The sequence below is a fragment of the Thermobia domestica genome, chromosome 6 (genome assembly GCF_964235325.1).
Source record: "Thermobia domestica chromosome 6, izTheDome1.hap1.1, whole genome shotgun sequence".
NCBI classification, from domain to species: domain Eukaryota; kingdom Metazoa; phylum Arthropoda; class Insecta; order Zygentoma; family Lepismatidae; genus Thermobia; species Thermobia domestica.
The window spans coordinates 286,546,222-286,561,223 of NC_137459.1; the positions used below are offsets into that span (position 1 = coordinate 286,546,222).

At 35.8% G+C, this 15,002-nt stretch overlaps 1 protein-coding gene across 2 annotated transcripts in view; it reads right to left on the bottom strand.

Moving 5' to 3' along the window:
* Positions 1–15,002, bottom strand: part of LOC145688518 (endosome/lysosome-associated apoptosis and autophagy regulator family member 2-like) — a 120,892-nt gene that overhangs the window by 50,894 nt on the left and 54,996 nt on the right. For both annotated transcript variants that reach the window (XM_081762868.1, XM_081762867.1), the window contains exons 3-6: positions 10,200–10,389; positions 6,686–6,833; positions 5,269–5,455; positions 3,679–3,917 (exon numbers count right to left, since the gene is read on the bottom strand). In XM_081762868.1, coding sequence (XP_081618994.1) covers positions 3,679–3,917; positions 5,269–5,455; positions 6,686–6,833; positions 10,200–10,389 — 764 coding nt within the window. The remainder of the gene's footprint in view (positions 1–3,678; positions 3,918–5,268; positions 5,456–6,685; positions 6,834–10,199; positions 10,390–15,002) is intronic.

Genomic DNA, 15,002 nt, shown 5'->3' on the forward strand with positions numbered 1-15,002 from the left:
CTATTATAAGTTAGTTACATTCAAATATCAGAACGGTGTTACTTTTTCATGGCAAAAGTTAAGATGGCTGAGATTCACAAAATACGAAAATAAGATTATCTTCAAGGAAAGGATGACAGAACCTTTTAGAGAATCCTCGCATTCAAGATCCTTCCGAACACCTAGAAAGAAATACAATCCTTTTCAGCTATACTCAGGACTGCTACCAATTTCCAAGGAAATGAAGAATGATTTAATGAAACTCTGTAACACTAAAGTAATACTGTAAGAGTATCAGTTTTATCGCAAGTCCCGTTACATTCGATTACGCTAAGGACTACTTAGAGATTTCCTACTCGGGCACTCAGTAAAAGTACTTGTGCGTAATCTGAAACCGCTAATGAAGATTGGAATTAATCTTATGGGTAAAAATCAGGGGCGTGTAGTGCATATTACCGCTGTTAGCGGCGGTAACGGTAAAAATATGACAGTTTTCCGTTGTTTTCATATGTCTTTAAATTTCATCAACAACATGCGAAGATGTTTACATATTCATTTTCTTTCTTTCTTTTTTTTAAAAAAAAAGTTCGGACGCCCTATGCCGCATTTACAATGTGAATGAACATAACATGCTAGCGCCAAACAGGAACATACTGTTGTTTATACCGCAGATTTCAGAGGTAACGAGAACCCCGATAGCGGTCAGTCACTCCAGTAGCACCTTTCAGCGTGCCAGCCAGAAGCATCCTGGGCGCTCGTATTTGGACTTTCGGAATGACCCTTTATGTTACCGTTCGGCTGAGTGGATCAGGAAAAAATAGGAACGTTCCCTGTCAACACAAGGAGAATCTAGAATATGATCAGCATGTTTATTCTACTCGCTCTCCTCTCGCCTCGCTACAGAGGATCGAGCTGAGCTGACATGGAAACTTGGCTGTAATTTCCGTTTTCGTAAGGTTATTTCATTGTCTTGACAGTACCGTATACAATTTCAAATAAAAGTAGCAGGTTTTTCATAGTAATAGAATTAAACATCTACTGTGAGACTATGTTCCGAAATGCATTATTTATATGTTAAAATATCGTTTTCGCATGACTGTATGTTAATACGTTTTTTTTTTTTAATTTGAATAATATACCAACAGAGAACAAGAACATATTAAATAGGATATTCTAACAAACAAATTTATTATACAGTAGGTTTGCTTTGATTCAATAGTTTCTTATTGACTGTTAATTTGATCTATACAAATTTCTTCTTCTTCTTCTTCTTCTTCTTCTTCTTATTATTATTATTATTATTATTATTATTATTATTATTATTATTATTATTATTATTATTATTATTATATTTGAGATTTTATTTCTGTTTAAATGGTAGAAAAAATTAGATGGCAGTTGTTTCGCACCTGAAATAGCAAAGAGTCAATCTCTGAAGTGTGTCATTAAATGTACGAGAATGCCCATCGATGAAACACATTGTACTATATGTGAACTGTTTCAAGAGCAAGTGGGGAATAGTAATGATAATTAAGGAGAAGTAAAGATGTTTCCCGGTGCTCCTTCTAATTCGAATACTTATTATTTTTTAGGATTTATGCTAATCAAGTTGAAAATATTTTGTTTTTAATTTAGTATAGAATACTTTCGATTCAGCAAATTTCCAGCTCTAGCCTCTAGCCTAGTAGTTGAATTTACACTTTGATGCAGTTTGATGTGTTGAAAAAGAACTGTGCAATCGTTTCCACCATACCGTAGTTTGACTGTCTCAAGTTGTGTTTGACCGTCTGACTAGTTTTCAATACGGAAAACTTGTTGCTCAAACGTACGATGGAGCTTCAGTTATGGTTAGTGAGGTAGGAAGCTGCAGCCTCTTGTTAAACAGAGATATAAAGAAGACTAATTTTTTTCATTGTTATTCCCATACGCTTAATTTAGTTTCTTCCGTTGACTATACAAAAGGGTGTAAGTTTTTTTCTAAAACTATGTTGTGATTTGCTTATTTTTTCTGTCTTCAAAAAGAACAGATGCTTTGGACTATGTAGTCAACAAAAGTATCCCAACAGCCTCAAACACAAGGTGGAACTATAGAAGTAGTATAAATGATGTGATGTATAGCTTTAAAGATGAACTGTTAGGACTCTCTAAATCTATGACGAAAACATCGACGAATGGGGTTCTCAAACCAGAGTTCGTGCAGCAAAATACTATCAAACCCTTCAAAGTTTTGACTTCAATTTTTTATTTGAACTGTTTTATTCTATAGGATCAAGATAAGAAATCTTATTCAATATCTTACAAAAGAAAATTCATGGTGTAAGTTACTGCAGAAAGAAAATAGATTACTTTGAAGAATATTTAAGATCACTGAGAGATAGTTTCGATTATATTTAGTAAAGAAAAAAAATGTGGAAGAACCTGAAGAGCCACACCTTTCAGAAAGATCAATGTAATTGAAGTGGGATTTGACCCCCCCCCCTAAAAATCGTTGCCAATGCCTATATTTTAAAATGATTGATACGCTGGGAAAAAGATACTAGATTTTCTGATATTGAAAAACTGGAGATACGTACTTGTAATATCAACAACCGGTAACAATCGTCAAAGTGTCACGACACGCCACTGGTAAAAATTAATCAGCACTATTGAATCTCACTATTGCATCTCTATGTATGAAATAAAGTATTGAATTCTCTTTCGTTATCTTGGTTGTGTAAACAGAACGTATCAAAGTCCAATCTAGAAAAATTACTATTCCTCTGATAGAAAAAATACTGGCGAAAAGGACTGCTGTTATAATTGTGTTTTTAATTCATTGTGTATAATCTGTAACTAGTTTTATACTGTTTTATTATTGCGTAAGTAAACAACAGTAATATGTACAAATTCATTTAAGTACTTTGTTGGAAATAAATTGTTTATGACATAAGGGCGTATGTACAACACTAACATGTAGAAATTCAATAAAAAAAATGTTATGTATGAAAATGTACATGACAAAAGGCATAATGAATAAATTTTGACCTCTAAATATCAAAATAACGAAAAAGATTTGAGTTTCTTCTAATCTGAGAGAGTACCGAGAGATTCATATCAAGCAAAATCTTTTTTCCTCTTTCCTGTAAAAAATTAAAATTGCAATTTACGCCCATCTGCCATAGAAGCGACGATATATATATATATATATATATATATATATATATATATATATATATATATATATATAATTTGTTTGGAATTTGACGTGCCTTTTAATGTTAAGATTATGTAAGACATGGATCTTCAGCTAAATGTGGAATCCGAACTGGATGTCCTTCCAATAGGAATCGAATACAATATCAGGTTTCCCTGTTGATATACAATAACAATTCTACTCATGATGCCAACATACATTGTTGCATTATGTCAACTGGTAGATAAATGTATTCACAAGTTTTGAACGGAATTCTATAACAATACAAAGATGAAGGTATGCACAACACCTAGCATAAATATATGTTTGTTTGTTATCCATAACACGTCAACATGATTGATGCTCAGTATCACCTAGAGAGTTAGTATATCTTGAACTCTGATAATTTAAGTTGAAAATAATTTCGTTTTACCATGTATGTAAAAAGAAAAGGTTTGATTTTATTTGTTGAAGAAAGTTGTCACATATCTTTAGGACCTAAATTTGTTACATAAAAGAATACCCACCTCATGATTCTCATCACACGGAGTTCGAATTTGATAGAAATCTTGCTCTGTGCAGCGTTTCCTTGGGAAGCATTGTGATGAGCCACGAGGCGAATATTCTGTTTCATTATTACAGGGAATGCATGTACTTGATCCTTCCCCTGAATAATGATTCTCGGGGCATTCTATACAACTACGTGCTCCTTCATGGCTGTAAGTACCACCCCGACATGGAGTGCACCGTGATGCCTCTGAGACACCTAAAATAGTCAATAAACAACATAATACTGTTTTATTAGCAATTACTATAAAACTTGTCGGCAAAATATGTTTTATTTAAATATATTTTTTTTATTTCACCAATGTAATATTTTTAAAAAGATATATTTTCCATAATTAAAATCAAAATGACTTCTCTCCTTTTTATAGTCTTAACTCATTTTTTCAATTAAATACGATTAGCTCAAAAAGTAGATTTTTTGAAAAAAAAAATATTAACATTTTTGCATATAGTTACCTCTTCAGACTATTGTAAAATGTATGCAATAAATATTGAATTCCATATGCCGTGCCTCAATCTATGTGTATAATTAGTTTAACATCCCATGGTTATGCCCTTTAGGCTAAAGGAGATGGCTGATGATCAATGAAAATGAATGATTATGATATTAAAATTTTGTGTTCTCCCACCGGGCATAGTTGTCTAGTTACATTAAAAAAGATTGACCAAATCTATGACTCTTACACTCTCCTCTGTAATTTGAATTGGATCTAACGAACACGTATATTCTTCAAATCCATCAGCTATTTATAGCAATTCAACATATTAAAATATTGTAGGTACGATCGAGAGTAGAAAACTTTCGGAGACAGGTGGATGGCTGGGTTTTCTTTTTTTTAAATACTGTTGGATAAACCTCTTCAAACATAGTACCAATTACAAAATATTTTGTTTACCATTAACTGAATGTGAACGGTCCAAATTCAGCACACTCCTTATACGAGTAAATTACACATAATCTGATTTACTTTGTCTTTATTTTTGTTTTGTTAAAGTTTAGCCTCCCTTTTCAGCACTGAGGCTGTTTGAGACGTGGAATTATACAGGTTTAAGGTGAATCCAAGCCACTGCAATGCATTGAATGCTCTCCCACTGGTAGTAAAAACACGCAATAACGTGAACCAAAGACGCGCATGCTATCCAGTAGACTAGTGAGAAGAGCTCTTTAGTTTTCCGTTCATTCATAAGCAATTGACGAAAGAAACTACATCAAAAGGTCACCACTTAGTAACATTAATGTGTATAATCATGTTGTGTATCTGCTATGGAATCAACATTCATCAGTTTGTGGATTTGCATTTATCATTGATCTCTTTACACATAATCCACTTCGTTAGTTTTAATCTACTTTCCACATGATGAACCTGCGACTTCATGCTTAGTTTCAACTTTCATCCCAACTTCATACTTGGTTTCACCTTCTAAATCATTTTACATTCCACGATGAGCAGAAGTACAGTTAGTAACCATATATTATTATAACCATAGAAAAGTATCATTGAAATTACATTAAGTATAAATCAACGCTAAGATATGAAAGGTTAACGTACCACTAATTTCAATTGACTTTATTAATACTGGTTTGCCTTGATTTGATTCTATACCGAATGTTTTCCATTGTAACACATTGAGTCCAGCTTGTAGAGGAACTGTGTGATTCCTCCATTCCCCTTCTTTTGTAATTGGAGCCCATTTAGACCCTTTGGCATCTATTGATTGGCACTGTCCATTTTGAACCTATTTCATAGCAGGTAAGACTAACATTAGAACGGTATGTGATCTTTTAAAATGACACCTGTATTAAACCACTGTTTTAAAATTTCATTAAACAAAGATAAGTGTTTCACTCTCATGTACTCTTTTGTATATCCTTTTACATAAAAAGAGCTCCCTTGTGACTAAGCGGTTATCATATGTGTTTTCGGCTTGGGACACCCGGGTTCCATTCCCGGCGGAAGCTCATGTGGTTCGGATCCCACGTTAAGCTCTACGTCCACATCTCATATGGCCTCACTGCAGAAAGGGACGCTAAACTCAAAATCAAATCAAAAAGTACTTTAAAAAGATACAGATTTTTGTTAATTCATCTTAGGTGATCGGAAACTGAGAAAATATAACTTTACACAAAAAAGTGGAAATTTGGAACCATCTTACAGAAAGTGTTCCCTACGACAAATATATTCAATTTAAGTAGTATGTTAAAGGCAGAACATACAATATTGCTTCAATTATTTTAATAATATTTTCGCAACATTTATGTATAGAAACAGGGAGCGTGAAAGCTTAACAGCATTTTGGATGTATATTGAACAATTCGGTCAAAGTTCTTATGAAAGATTATAACAAAAAAAGAAAAAAAAAGTGCATCATATGTGGCCTTACTCACTGGTACAAACTGGTGCAAAATAGCTAACAGCAAAACTAAACCGATAAAACATTCTCAAAGTGAAGGTACAGTACATTTGCACTCCATGCCAGTAAATCACAATTCCCAGAATAATAAAATAAAATAAACTTATAAGGTCAGCGACGACCCTGTTTTATCCTTCCAGGGTTAATTTTGCATTACAATCAGATTATAGCCTAGTAACTGACATAATACATTAATTATTCTAAATTAAGGGGAAAAACTTTTCTTTTTCAGGCCATAATTTTATCTAATGTTCTTCCAGATTAACGCTATTATTTAGTGTAACACAATTACTAATTAAAACAAGTCTTGTAATACTCATTTTCAAATTCTTTTACGTAAAAACAATTAATACAAGTCCACTTACTTTTCACGTAGTTCTCCGTAAAACATTATCTGTTCCATTTATTTCCGTAAAAATATATTTTACTCTTATACTATTCAGAAGAAATTTCTCACATGTGTACAAAATAATTTGTTTTAGAGTAACTACACTATTTTTTAAAGCAATATTCATTTTAATGTTCAAATATTATACAGACGAAGAGAAATCTAACCTCAAAATGAAAAATTATATCCTTGTTCGAGTGTTGGTATAAATAAGATAAATTTCCGGGAGTCTTCAGGCGAACAGTATACGTTAATGTTGCAACACATGGTGCACCAAGCGAAAAAAGAAATTCTCCTTTCGTATGCCAGCCATATCTATAGAATAAATGAAATAATAAATTAAATACAACCTATAATGAAGCAGATAAAGTGTATCAATTTATCTTAATATTTAATAATAATAATAATAATAATAATAATAATAATAATAATAATAATAATAATAACAATAAAACTACTTTCAGCGCTGTGAAGAGCTTATTGGTAAAACTACAGCAGTAAGCTAAAACAATTAAACAGACATTTTAGGCAGATCAGAAAATTTGTAGTATAGAATGAATATTAGCAGGTTAAGGCCCTTGACAGCAGTACTGGGACCCAGGCCCGCAGCCAGAGAGGGGCTAGGGGGCCTGCCCCCTAAACTTTTCGTGGCCCCTCCAGACCTTAACACAAAACGCTGTTATTAATACAAAAAACACAATTTAGCTATTTGTAAGAGAATTTTTAATGACTTGTCCCCCTAACATATTCATGGCCCCCAAACCTCTGTGACTGGTTGCCGGCCTGCTGGGACTTATTTCAAATGAATGTATTCCAAATACCTATTTAAAAGACAAAATATCATTTTGTATTTTATATTTTAAATACCGTTTCAAAAACTATTTTGTATTTTATATTTGAAATAGGTTTGTAGTGTCTTTTGTCATTTTCCATAATATACAAAATACAAAATAGGTCTGGTCTTGGCAATAAAATATTACGCAGTTTACGAATCTGCACACAGTATACTAGAAACTAACAGTTATAAACACTGCGTGGCGGCATCATTGTAGATTGCCTGCTGTTGCGGAACTTGCAATGTTCGAGTTATTGAGGCTGAGTTATTGAGGTTTAAATTGAGTCACATTAAGGGGTGACCAGAATGTGACTATTTCACACCGTCAGGCGGCTCAATGGTCGTAACTCTGTAACGATGCATTTCCCGACATATGGTCATATGAACTTTTTTTACTTGTCTACCCATAAGGAATCCATCCATGAAATTATGTCGTACCTTTTTGTTACACTCTGTATATATATTTATATACTATGTTGCCGAAAGTTGCCGGATACTCGGTACTGTTGGTTCGAAAGGCACCACACTTATAACAAATAAGATGTTGGGCCTCCTTTTGCTTGAATTACAACGTTTACCCTTCGGTGTAGGCTAGCCACTAAGTTCTGATACCCTGTTGGCGGAATTGTGCTCCATTCCTCCTGTAGCACGGTGAACAGTACACATTCAGCTGTTGGTCGAGGGGGTTTGGCACGCAACCGACGCTCCAATTCATCTTCTATACGATTCAGGCCGGGGCTTTGCTCCGGCCACGCAAACACTCCCACCTGATAATCTTAAAATCGCGATTCAATGGCGCGTGCTGTATGATACAGAAAGCACTATTGTGTATAAAGAAGCATTATTGTGTTGATAAAGAAAGGGGCCTGTCCCAAACTGTTTCAATAGCGTCAGCAGCATGTTATTGTCTAAAATGTCGTACATACCAGAAGCCATCGACCATTCGATTAAAACTAACGAGCCCAACACAAACCAAGAGAAATAGCCCAAAACCATGACACTGTCACCACCAAATGTCATGGTTGACACAATACGCTCCAGTATATACCGTTCGCCAGGTCCATCATAGTGCCAGAGCATGTATTGTGATTCATCACTCCATATTGCATTCTTTCACTGCTCCAAAGTCCAATTACGGTGCTCTTTGCCATTGAAAACGCCTCCGCGCATTGGTGCGTGTGATTACTGACTTCCTGGTTTAAGACGACCATGAAAATCAATTGCTATCACCTGACGGCGGACAGTCCTGTCACTGTGTACCTAAGCTAAGACGGAATTCCTCTGGAACTTCTGCCAAAGATGTCTGACGGTTGTTTCTCACAACACACTTCAGGGTTCTCCGGTTTCGATCACTTAGTTTCTTGGGCCTATCAGAGCGAAACTTCGGTTCAGTACTTTACACTTGACTATGACATCGCTAATTGTGAACTTGCGTGCGTTTAGCAGCTGAGAAATCTCTCTGACCGTATGTTCAAATCTATGGGCACCTACAATCATGCCTCATTTGAATGCATTCAACTCGTTCCGTTGACTCACCGTGATAGACAACATGAGTTTGATGCTCCAGCATTTCTGGCTTCACTTATATAGAGTCGGTGATATGTACCGACATCATTCTGGGATTGTTTACTTGACGTGAAGGGATGTCCGGTGATTTTTGGTTACATGGTATATGACACAACCTGGGTGCACAAATGCTTCCTTTCGGAGTTATTGACTGCCGAAAACATATAGAAATGAAGTTTAATGCTCTATAGCTCCAAAACTATGGGACCTACCATAGTCGGGTCCTATCCTAAAACACATGTTTCAGAATCCTAAGGTACTCACGCAACAATTTTTATAGAGGCTCTTGTTTCGTTACGAGCATATAAATTGAAGTACTCACCAACTACCTCTATGGAAATTGTTGCGGAAGTGTCGAAGGATTCTGAAACTTGGGTATTTGGATAGGGCACATGCATAGCACTTGGGTATTGCTATGCATAGCACTTGCCAATACCCATGCACTTGGGTATTTGGATAGCTTCTAAGTGAAGTCTTGATCCGACTATCGTGGGCTCCATTGTATTGGAGCTATGGACCATTAAATTACATTTTTTCATGTTTTCGGCAGCCTATAACTCCGAAAGGAGGCATTTGTGCACCCAGATCGGTCTGTACTTTTCGTCTTATCTTGGTGTCAGGAATCACCTCCCAAACGTTGTCTGTGCTGTTTTGAAACACCCGATATATATATATATATATATATATATATATATATATATATATATATATAGTTGAGTTTGAGTTTAACGTGCCGTTCAGCACCGAGACTATGTGAGACGTGGACCTACTGATTAACGTGAAATCCGAACCATGATATATATTGCATGGGTTTCAAGTATCAAAGTACAGGTTGCGTCTTCGTTCTTATTCCTCTATTAAAGTCGGGAGTGATAAAAATCTACTACAACTCCTGGTTTCAATGTAACATCTCCATAGACCCAAAATAATAATAAACAGCGAAAAATATATCATTCAGCGTTCCAAGAATATATTGTACCTTCACTCTTGTAGCTCTCTTAAAAACGGTAGTGGTAGAAACATATATCACTTCCGGGTTCAACTTCGATCTCCATACATCAGCAACGGTAAGTTAGCGAGAAACAGTTTTTATATATATTGCAAATAGATACATCACCGCCCTTATTTCTCTATTGATATTGGAAGCACTAGAGCACTTCTTAGTATCAACATTTGTTTCATATAGTTTGGAATAATATCGTAGTTTCACATTTCTGAAACGAAACACACTTGTGTTTAATACAAAATAGCATAATTTGAATACTATTTAGGAAACCCACCTGCTGCAATTTACTTCGCTGTAAAGCCTTCCCTGAAATGTAAATGGTTCACTTTGAATATGAAAATTTGGTGGCAGCTCATCCCAGTTGTCAAACAAAATAGTGTCACCTAAAGAATATTTTCCAGCTGGACACCTGTTACATTGCAATTCCTCTAATGCGTAATAATAACCAGGACTGCAATTTAGATCTGGAAAAACAACAACATATAATGTAAATGAAGTTATTTCCACATAACTAGGACTACTTATCATAATACAAACAAATGTGGGGCAAACGTTGGTATTATATGGTAATTTTCACAAGAAGAGTTAGTTCAGCTAGGAAGAATAAGTATTACAAAGTGAAATTAATACATGAGTAAAACTACAATTTAAACTGGTATTTTGTGAGAGATACAGTTATATGTTTAAACAATGACGAATTTGTAGACATTATTCGTAGACATACTTCTGGGTATGGTAACATCGTGATATATGTGGTAATATCGTGATAACTATCTTTTAATTTCGTGATCAACAAAAAGTGTATAAAAGAAGAACATCACTTCCGCACAAATAATTATGTCTGTGCGGATAAATGCACAAACATGTCTGAAGGTATCGCATGTAGGGAGAGTTCTTTACCTCAGGGGTACTTTTTATATTTTGCTTTACAGAAGTGGCAATAATGTTTGCCGGCCAGAATAATGTTTGCCGCGGAGGCCATTTTGTTTCTTGGTACATCAAGAAACAGTGATTGCTTTATCCAGGAACAATATCAAATCTAATGATAACACAGGTCTGCAAAAATAAAACAATGCTAAGCTGTTTGGGTTTGGTTAACTGATTCGTATGTGTTGGGGTGAGCTGAATCCAGGAATGACAACTGTTTTGTCCTGGGACGTCTGGGTTTCCAACAAATGGATGGTCATTGTTGAACAAAAATATGAACACAAATATGCGATTTACAGAAACACCATTAACAGTGTAACACAAAGTAATGTACAGAAACACGCACACACTTGAAGACAAAAAAAAAAAAAAAAAAAAACACCCTCAATTACATTGCTCGTGAAATTGTCTTTTTTTAAAGGTCAAACTTCGTTTGGAGCTTGTCCTTTTGCAGGTGGCTGCCGGAAAATCCCTAAACAGCATCCAGTAGTAGTCTACCATCATCGTAACACTCAAGTTCTCCTGATACCGTTGTTCTATTTCTTTGATATCTTGATGGAAACGCTCCCCCGCTGTTCACTCACCGCTTCTACATTGTCAGGAAAGTAGTCAAGGTGGGAGTTGAGAAAATGGACTTTTAAGCTCATGGAGCAACCGAGCTTTCGGAATGCGTGTAACATTTTTCCACCATTTCCTTGTACTGTGGGTCCTTTTGGTTTCCCAAAAACGTTTCGATTACCATAGTAAAGGCAACCCAAGCCTCTTTTTGAGTTGGAGTCATAGAACTGATGAAGTCTTTGTCGGATATGAGTTTTCAAATATCAGGGCCAACAAAAACCCGCGCACTCGTAGTATTTTAGCAACAATCAGTGTAACCAGAACTACTCACCAACGTTTTACAAATCAAAGATGTAATTTTACTAAATTCGCTTTATGAACAGATTTATTGTTTTTTCTTTTTTTTTAATTATTCATGGTACATTACGATATGTGTCAGTGATCCCCATCCAGATCAATATACATGTATTTTCATGTTTTGGGGAGCACAAATACATTTAATCTTCCATGTTTATTTTTATTTTCGTGTGATGCATTTGCAATTTAGCGATTTCCAGCTACCTGTTTGACTACGTTACATTTCGATTGTGCAAAAACTTGACGTCCCAGGAAGAAACGGGGGTCATTTTCGACTTCGGTGCACCCAGAAGCATAAAAATCAGCTAAACTTATGCAAACAGCTTTTTGGATGCAGACCTATGTAATCGGTTGTTTTCAACGACTAATTTATTCCAAAACAAACGATAAAATATATCAAAGAAAGAAAAGGCTTGTTCCTGTTTCTCATTACCAGTAGTATTTTACTGCACAAAATATATTTGGTAACAAGGCATACAATTTTGTTTTAAAAGCAAATATATTACAGTTTTATAAAATTACACTGGTCGGCAAAATGAAACTTCTTTCGCTCCCACAAACGAAAATAGGTGATTCCTATAAGGAGTGCGATTTAAGTTAAAGTTACTGTCAAAAAAGTATGCATGAAACAAAGATAACTCGTTCAATCTCAATGAAAGTTTTACTCCTTGCTCGTCATAGTATCTCACGAGTGTACGGTATTATAGCGAGCTAGCTTGTTTACCAGCGGGGGCTGAGGTAGAGGGGGAAAATTTTCAACATTTTTTCTGCCTGACTCTTGCGACACTCCCTTACTCTCCTCCTATATGTCAGCGTTGCCAGTCGTAACAAAATGTCACATGAATGTCATTCTAAAGAGTTAGTTGATTATTTGTTGAGTGTTGTTGTGGTCGCGGTTCTGTTGCTTATTATTCATTTGACAATGGCTTCACAGCATAAGAGAGGTCAAACTATACACAGCAAAGCTAGAGAAGTAATAAGGAAGGTCATAGTGCAGTGCGACGAAGAAGCGAGGGAGAAAAAACTAAAACATTTGTTATCTAATTTGCGTATTTCCATGTACATAGGGATCTCTGTGCGAAGTATGACAAATATACGGAAAGAGGGACTGGACGCTGGTGAAACATCACTCACCACTCCAGGTAAAAAACGACCTAAAGCGGAACAGTATAGGTTTCATTGTGATGAATTTGACAGGTGCGTTATACAAGACTTCTATTTGTAGAAGAAAATTGTTCCAAGCGCATCAAAATTGTCAGTCATCAAACAAAAAAATGTATTTCTTGTGCATAAGGTGTGATTTGAACCATTCCATTCAGCTGTCCCCAGCGGAATTGACCCTTTTATCTTGCAATCGAAGACTAAACTGCTAGACCGCTCCACCACGCCGGTGGTTATAAAATATAAAAAGTGAGTAATATGCAAAATTTACCCAAATACGGTAACTGCTTATGCAAATTTGTAAATGATTTTTTTTTTAAATCTTTCGATAGGGATTGCATAATTTGCATAAACTCTTTGAATTAAGTGAGTATTAGGTGAATTTTTTGACAACGCACTGGCAACTCTGCCTAGGACCGTCGAGTGGCCGTTTCTTGGTGACGGGGTGGGGCACCTGGAATCAACTCTGAATTCTTCAGCCAGCTCCCTGCTTTATGAGGACGTAAACATAAACGGGAAGCAAATGACAGCCAAGCAGGCCAAGGCTGTCTGCAAGCAGTTTATCCAATTTAGAACCTGTACTTGCGTGACTTTACGGCAGATTTAAACTATTTTAAGAATGAATATCCTTATAGTGCAGCGCATACAATGTTGAAAAATTATGTGTAGCCTGCGAAGCACCAAGAAAGAAGAAATCTGGTAGCCCAATTTCAAAATGTACACAAAAAGTGAAAAGTGCGATTAGACGAGAACTCTTGAAGAATCTTGTCAAACAGTTTTTAGGACGAAAATATAAGATTTCTGAATTCAGTGTAAGCAAGATCAAGAAAGAACACGTATTAAAAGTTGAAAAATGTAAAAGTGCACCATTTTATACAGACGAACAGAAGAAACGAGCTAAGATCAACTACCGCAAACTCTCCAACAAGCAGTTCGCGAACAAGATTGTGATCATGGATGATGAAGCTTACTGTCAAAACTTAGTGTTCGCTCCTGTTTTCAAGTATGTATCGTGCATTGATAAACGTCAAGTTAGTCCTAGCAAGTTCGTAACAAATAAAGACAGATATGCGAAAGAGTTTTTCAACTGGCAAGCGATGCGGCAAACGGCAAAGTTTCGTCTGCTGTTGTTCGAAGTTGGATAATCAATGGTGACCGCTATTTAGAGTGCATTGAAAAAATTTTGATTCCACAGATACAAAAAGAATTAACTGGACATGACATTGTGTTTTGGCAGGATATGGCATCCTCACATTATGTGAAAAAAGTACGCCACACGCTTACTGACGTTGGTATCGAGTTTGTCGGTACAAACGAGAACGCGTCAAAAGTTCCTCAGACTAGACCCATTAAACCTTTTGGGGCTTTAGTTAAACGCAAAATGGCTAAAAAGCATAATTTCGTCAAGGATCTGAAAGATATACAAAAGAAGTTGTCGGAAACATCAAAAGAAGTGTCAGAAAGTAGTGGACAAGCTCTTTTCAGGAAGTTCCGGTTCAAGCTTCGAGAAATCGGCCGCAAGAGTGTCTACAGCGTCAAATAGTAAACTACTTCCTTTTTCGGTTATCATTTGTTTACTATATTAAAATGTGTAGTGATTTCTCAAGAAATAAAAAAGTTATTACAAAAATTCAAAGTTCCCTTAACTTAAATCGCACTCCTTAGGTTTCGAGCTCCTGAGTTCGAATCCGTAACCCGTTTTTCTCCAGGACGTACCAGTTTTCAGGGAGGAGGGGGGAGATGTTTCAATACCCACCCAAAGATGTAATTCTCCACCCATAATGATTTGCACGTTATAATTTAAATAATATAAATTATGCAGATAAAATTGAATAAAAAGTTAAAGTTTAACACTTACGTGCCAATTGGTTTTCCTACTCCTCTTGTAATTATTACAGGGTGTCTCGCGTGTCACATTCCAACAGAAGTCTGCTAACATATTCACACTCCATTTACCACTGTAGCGCCTCTCCATGGTAGTATTTGCTGGTGAAACCTTTCCCAGTGTTCGTCAGAGACCTCCCCCAAGCTGTACACTTCAGGGAAGAAGTCCAGATGGCAATGCAGGAAGTGT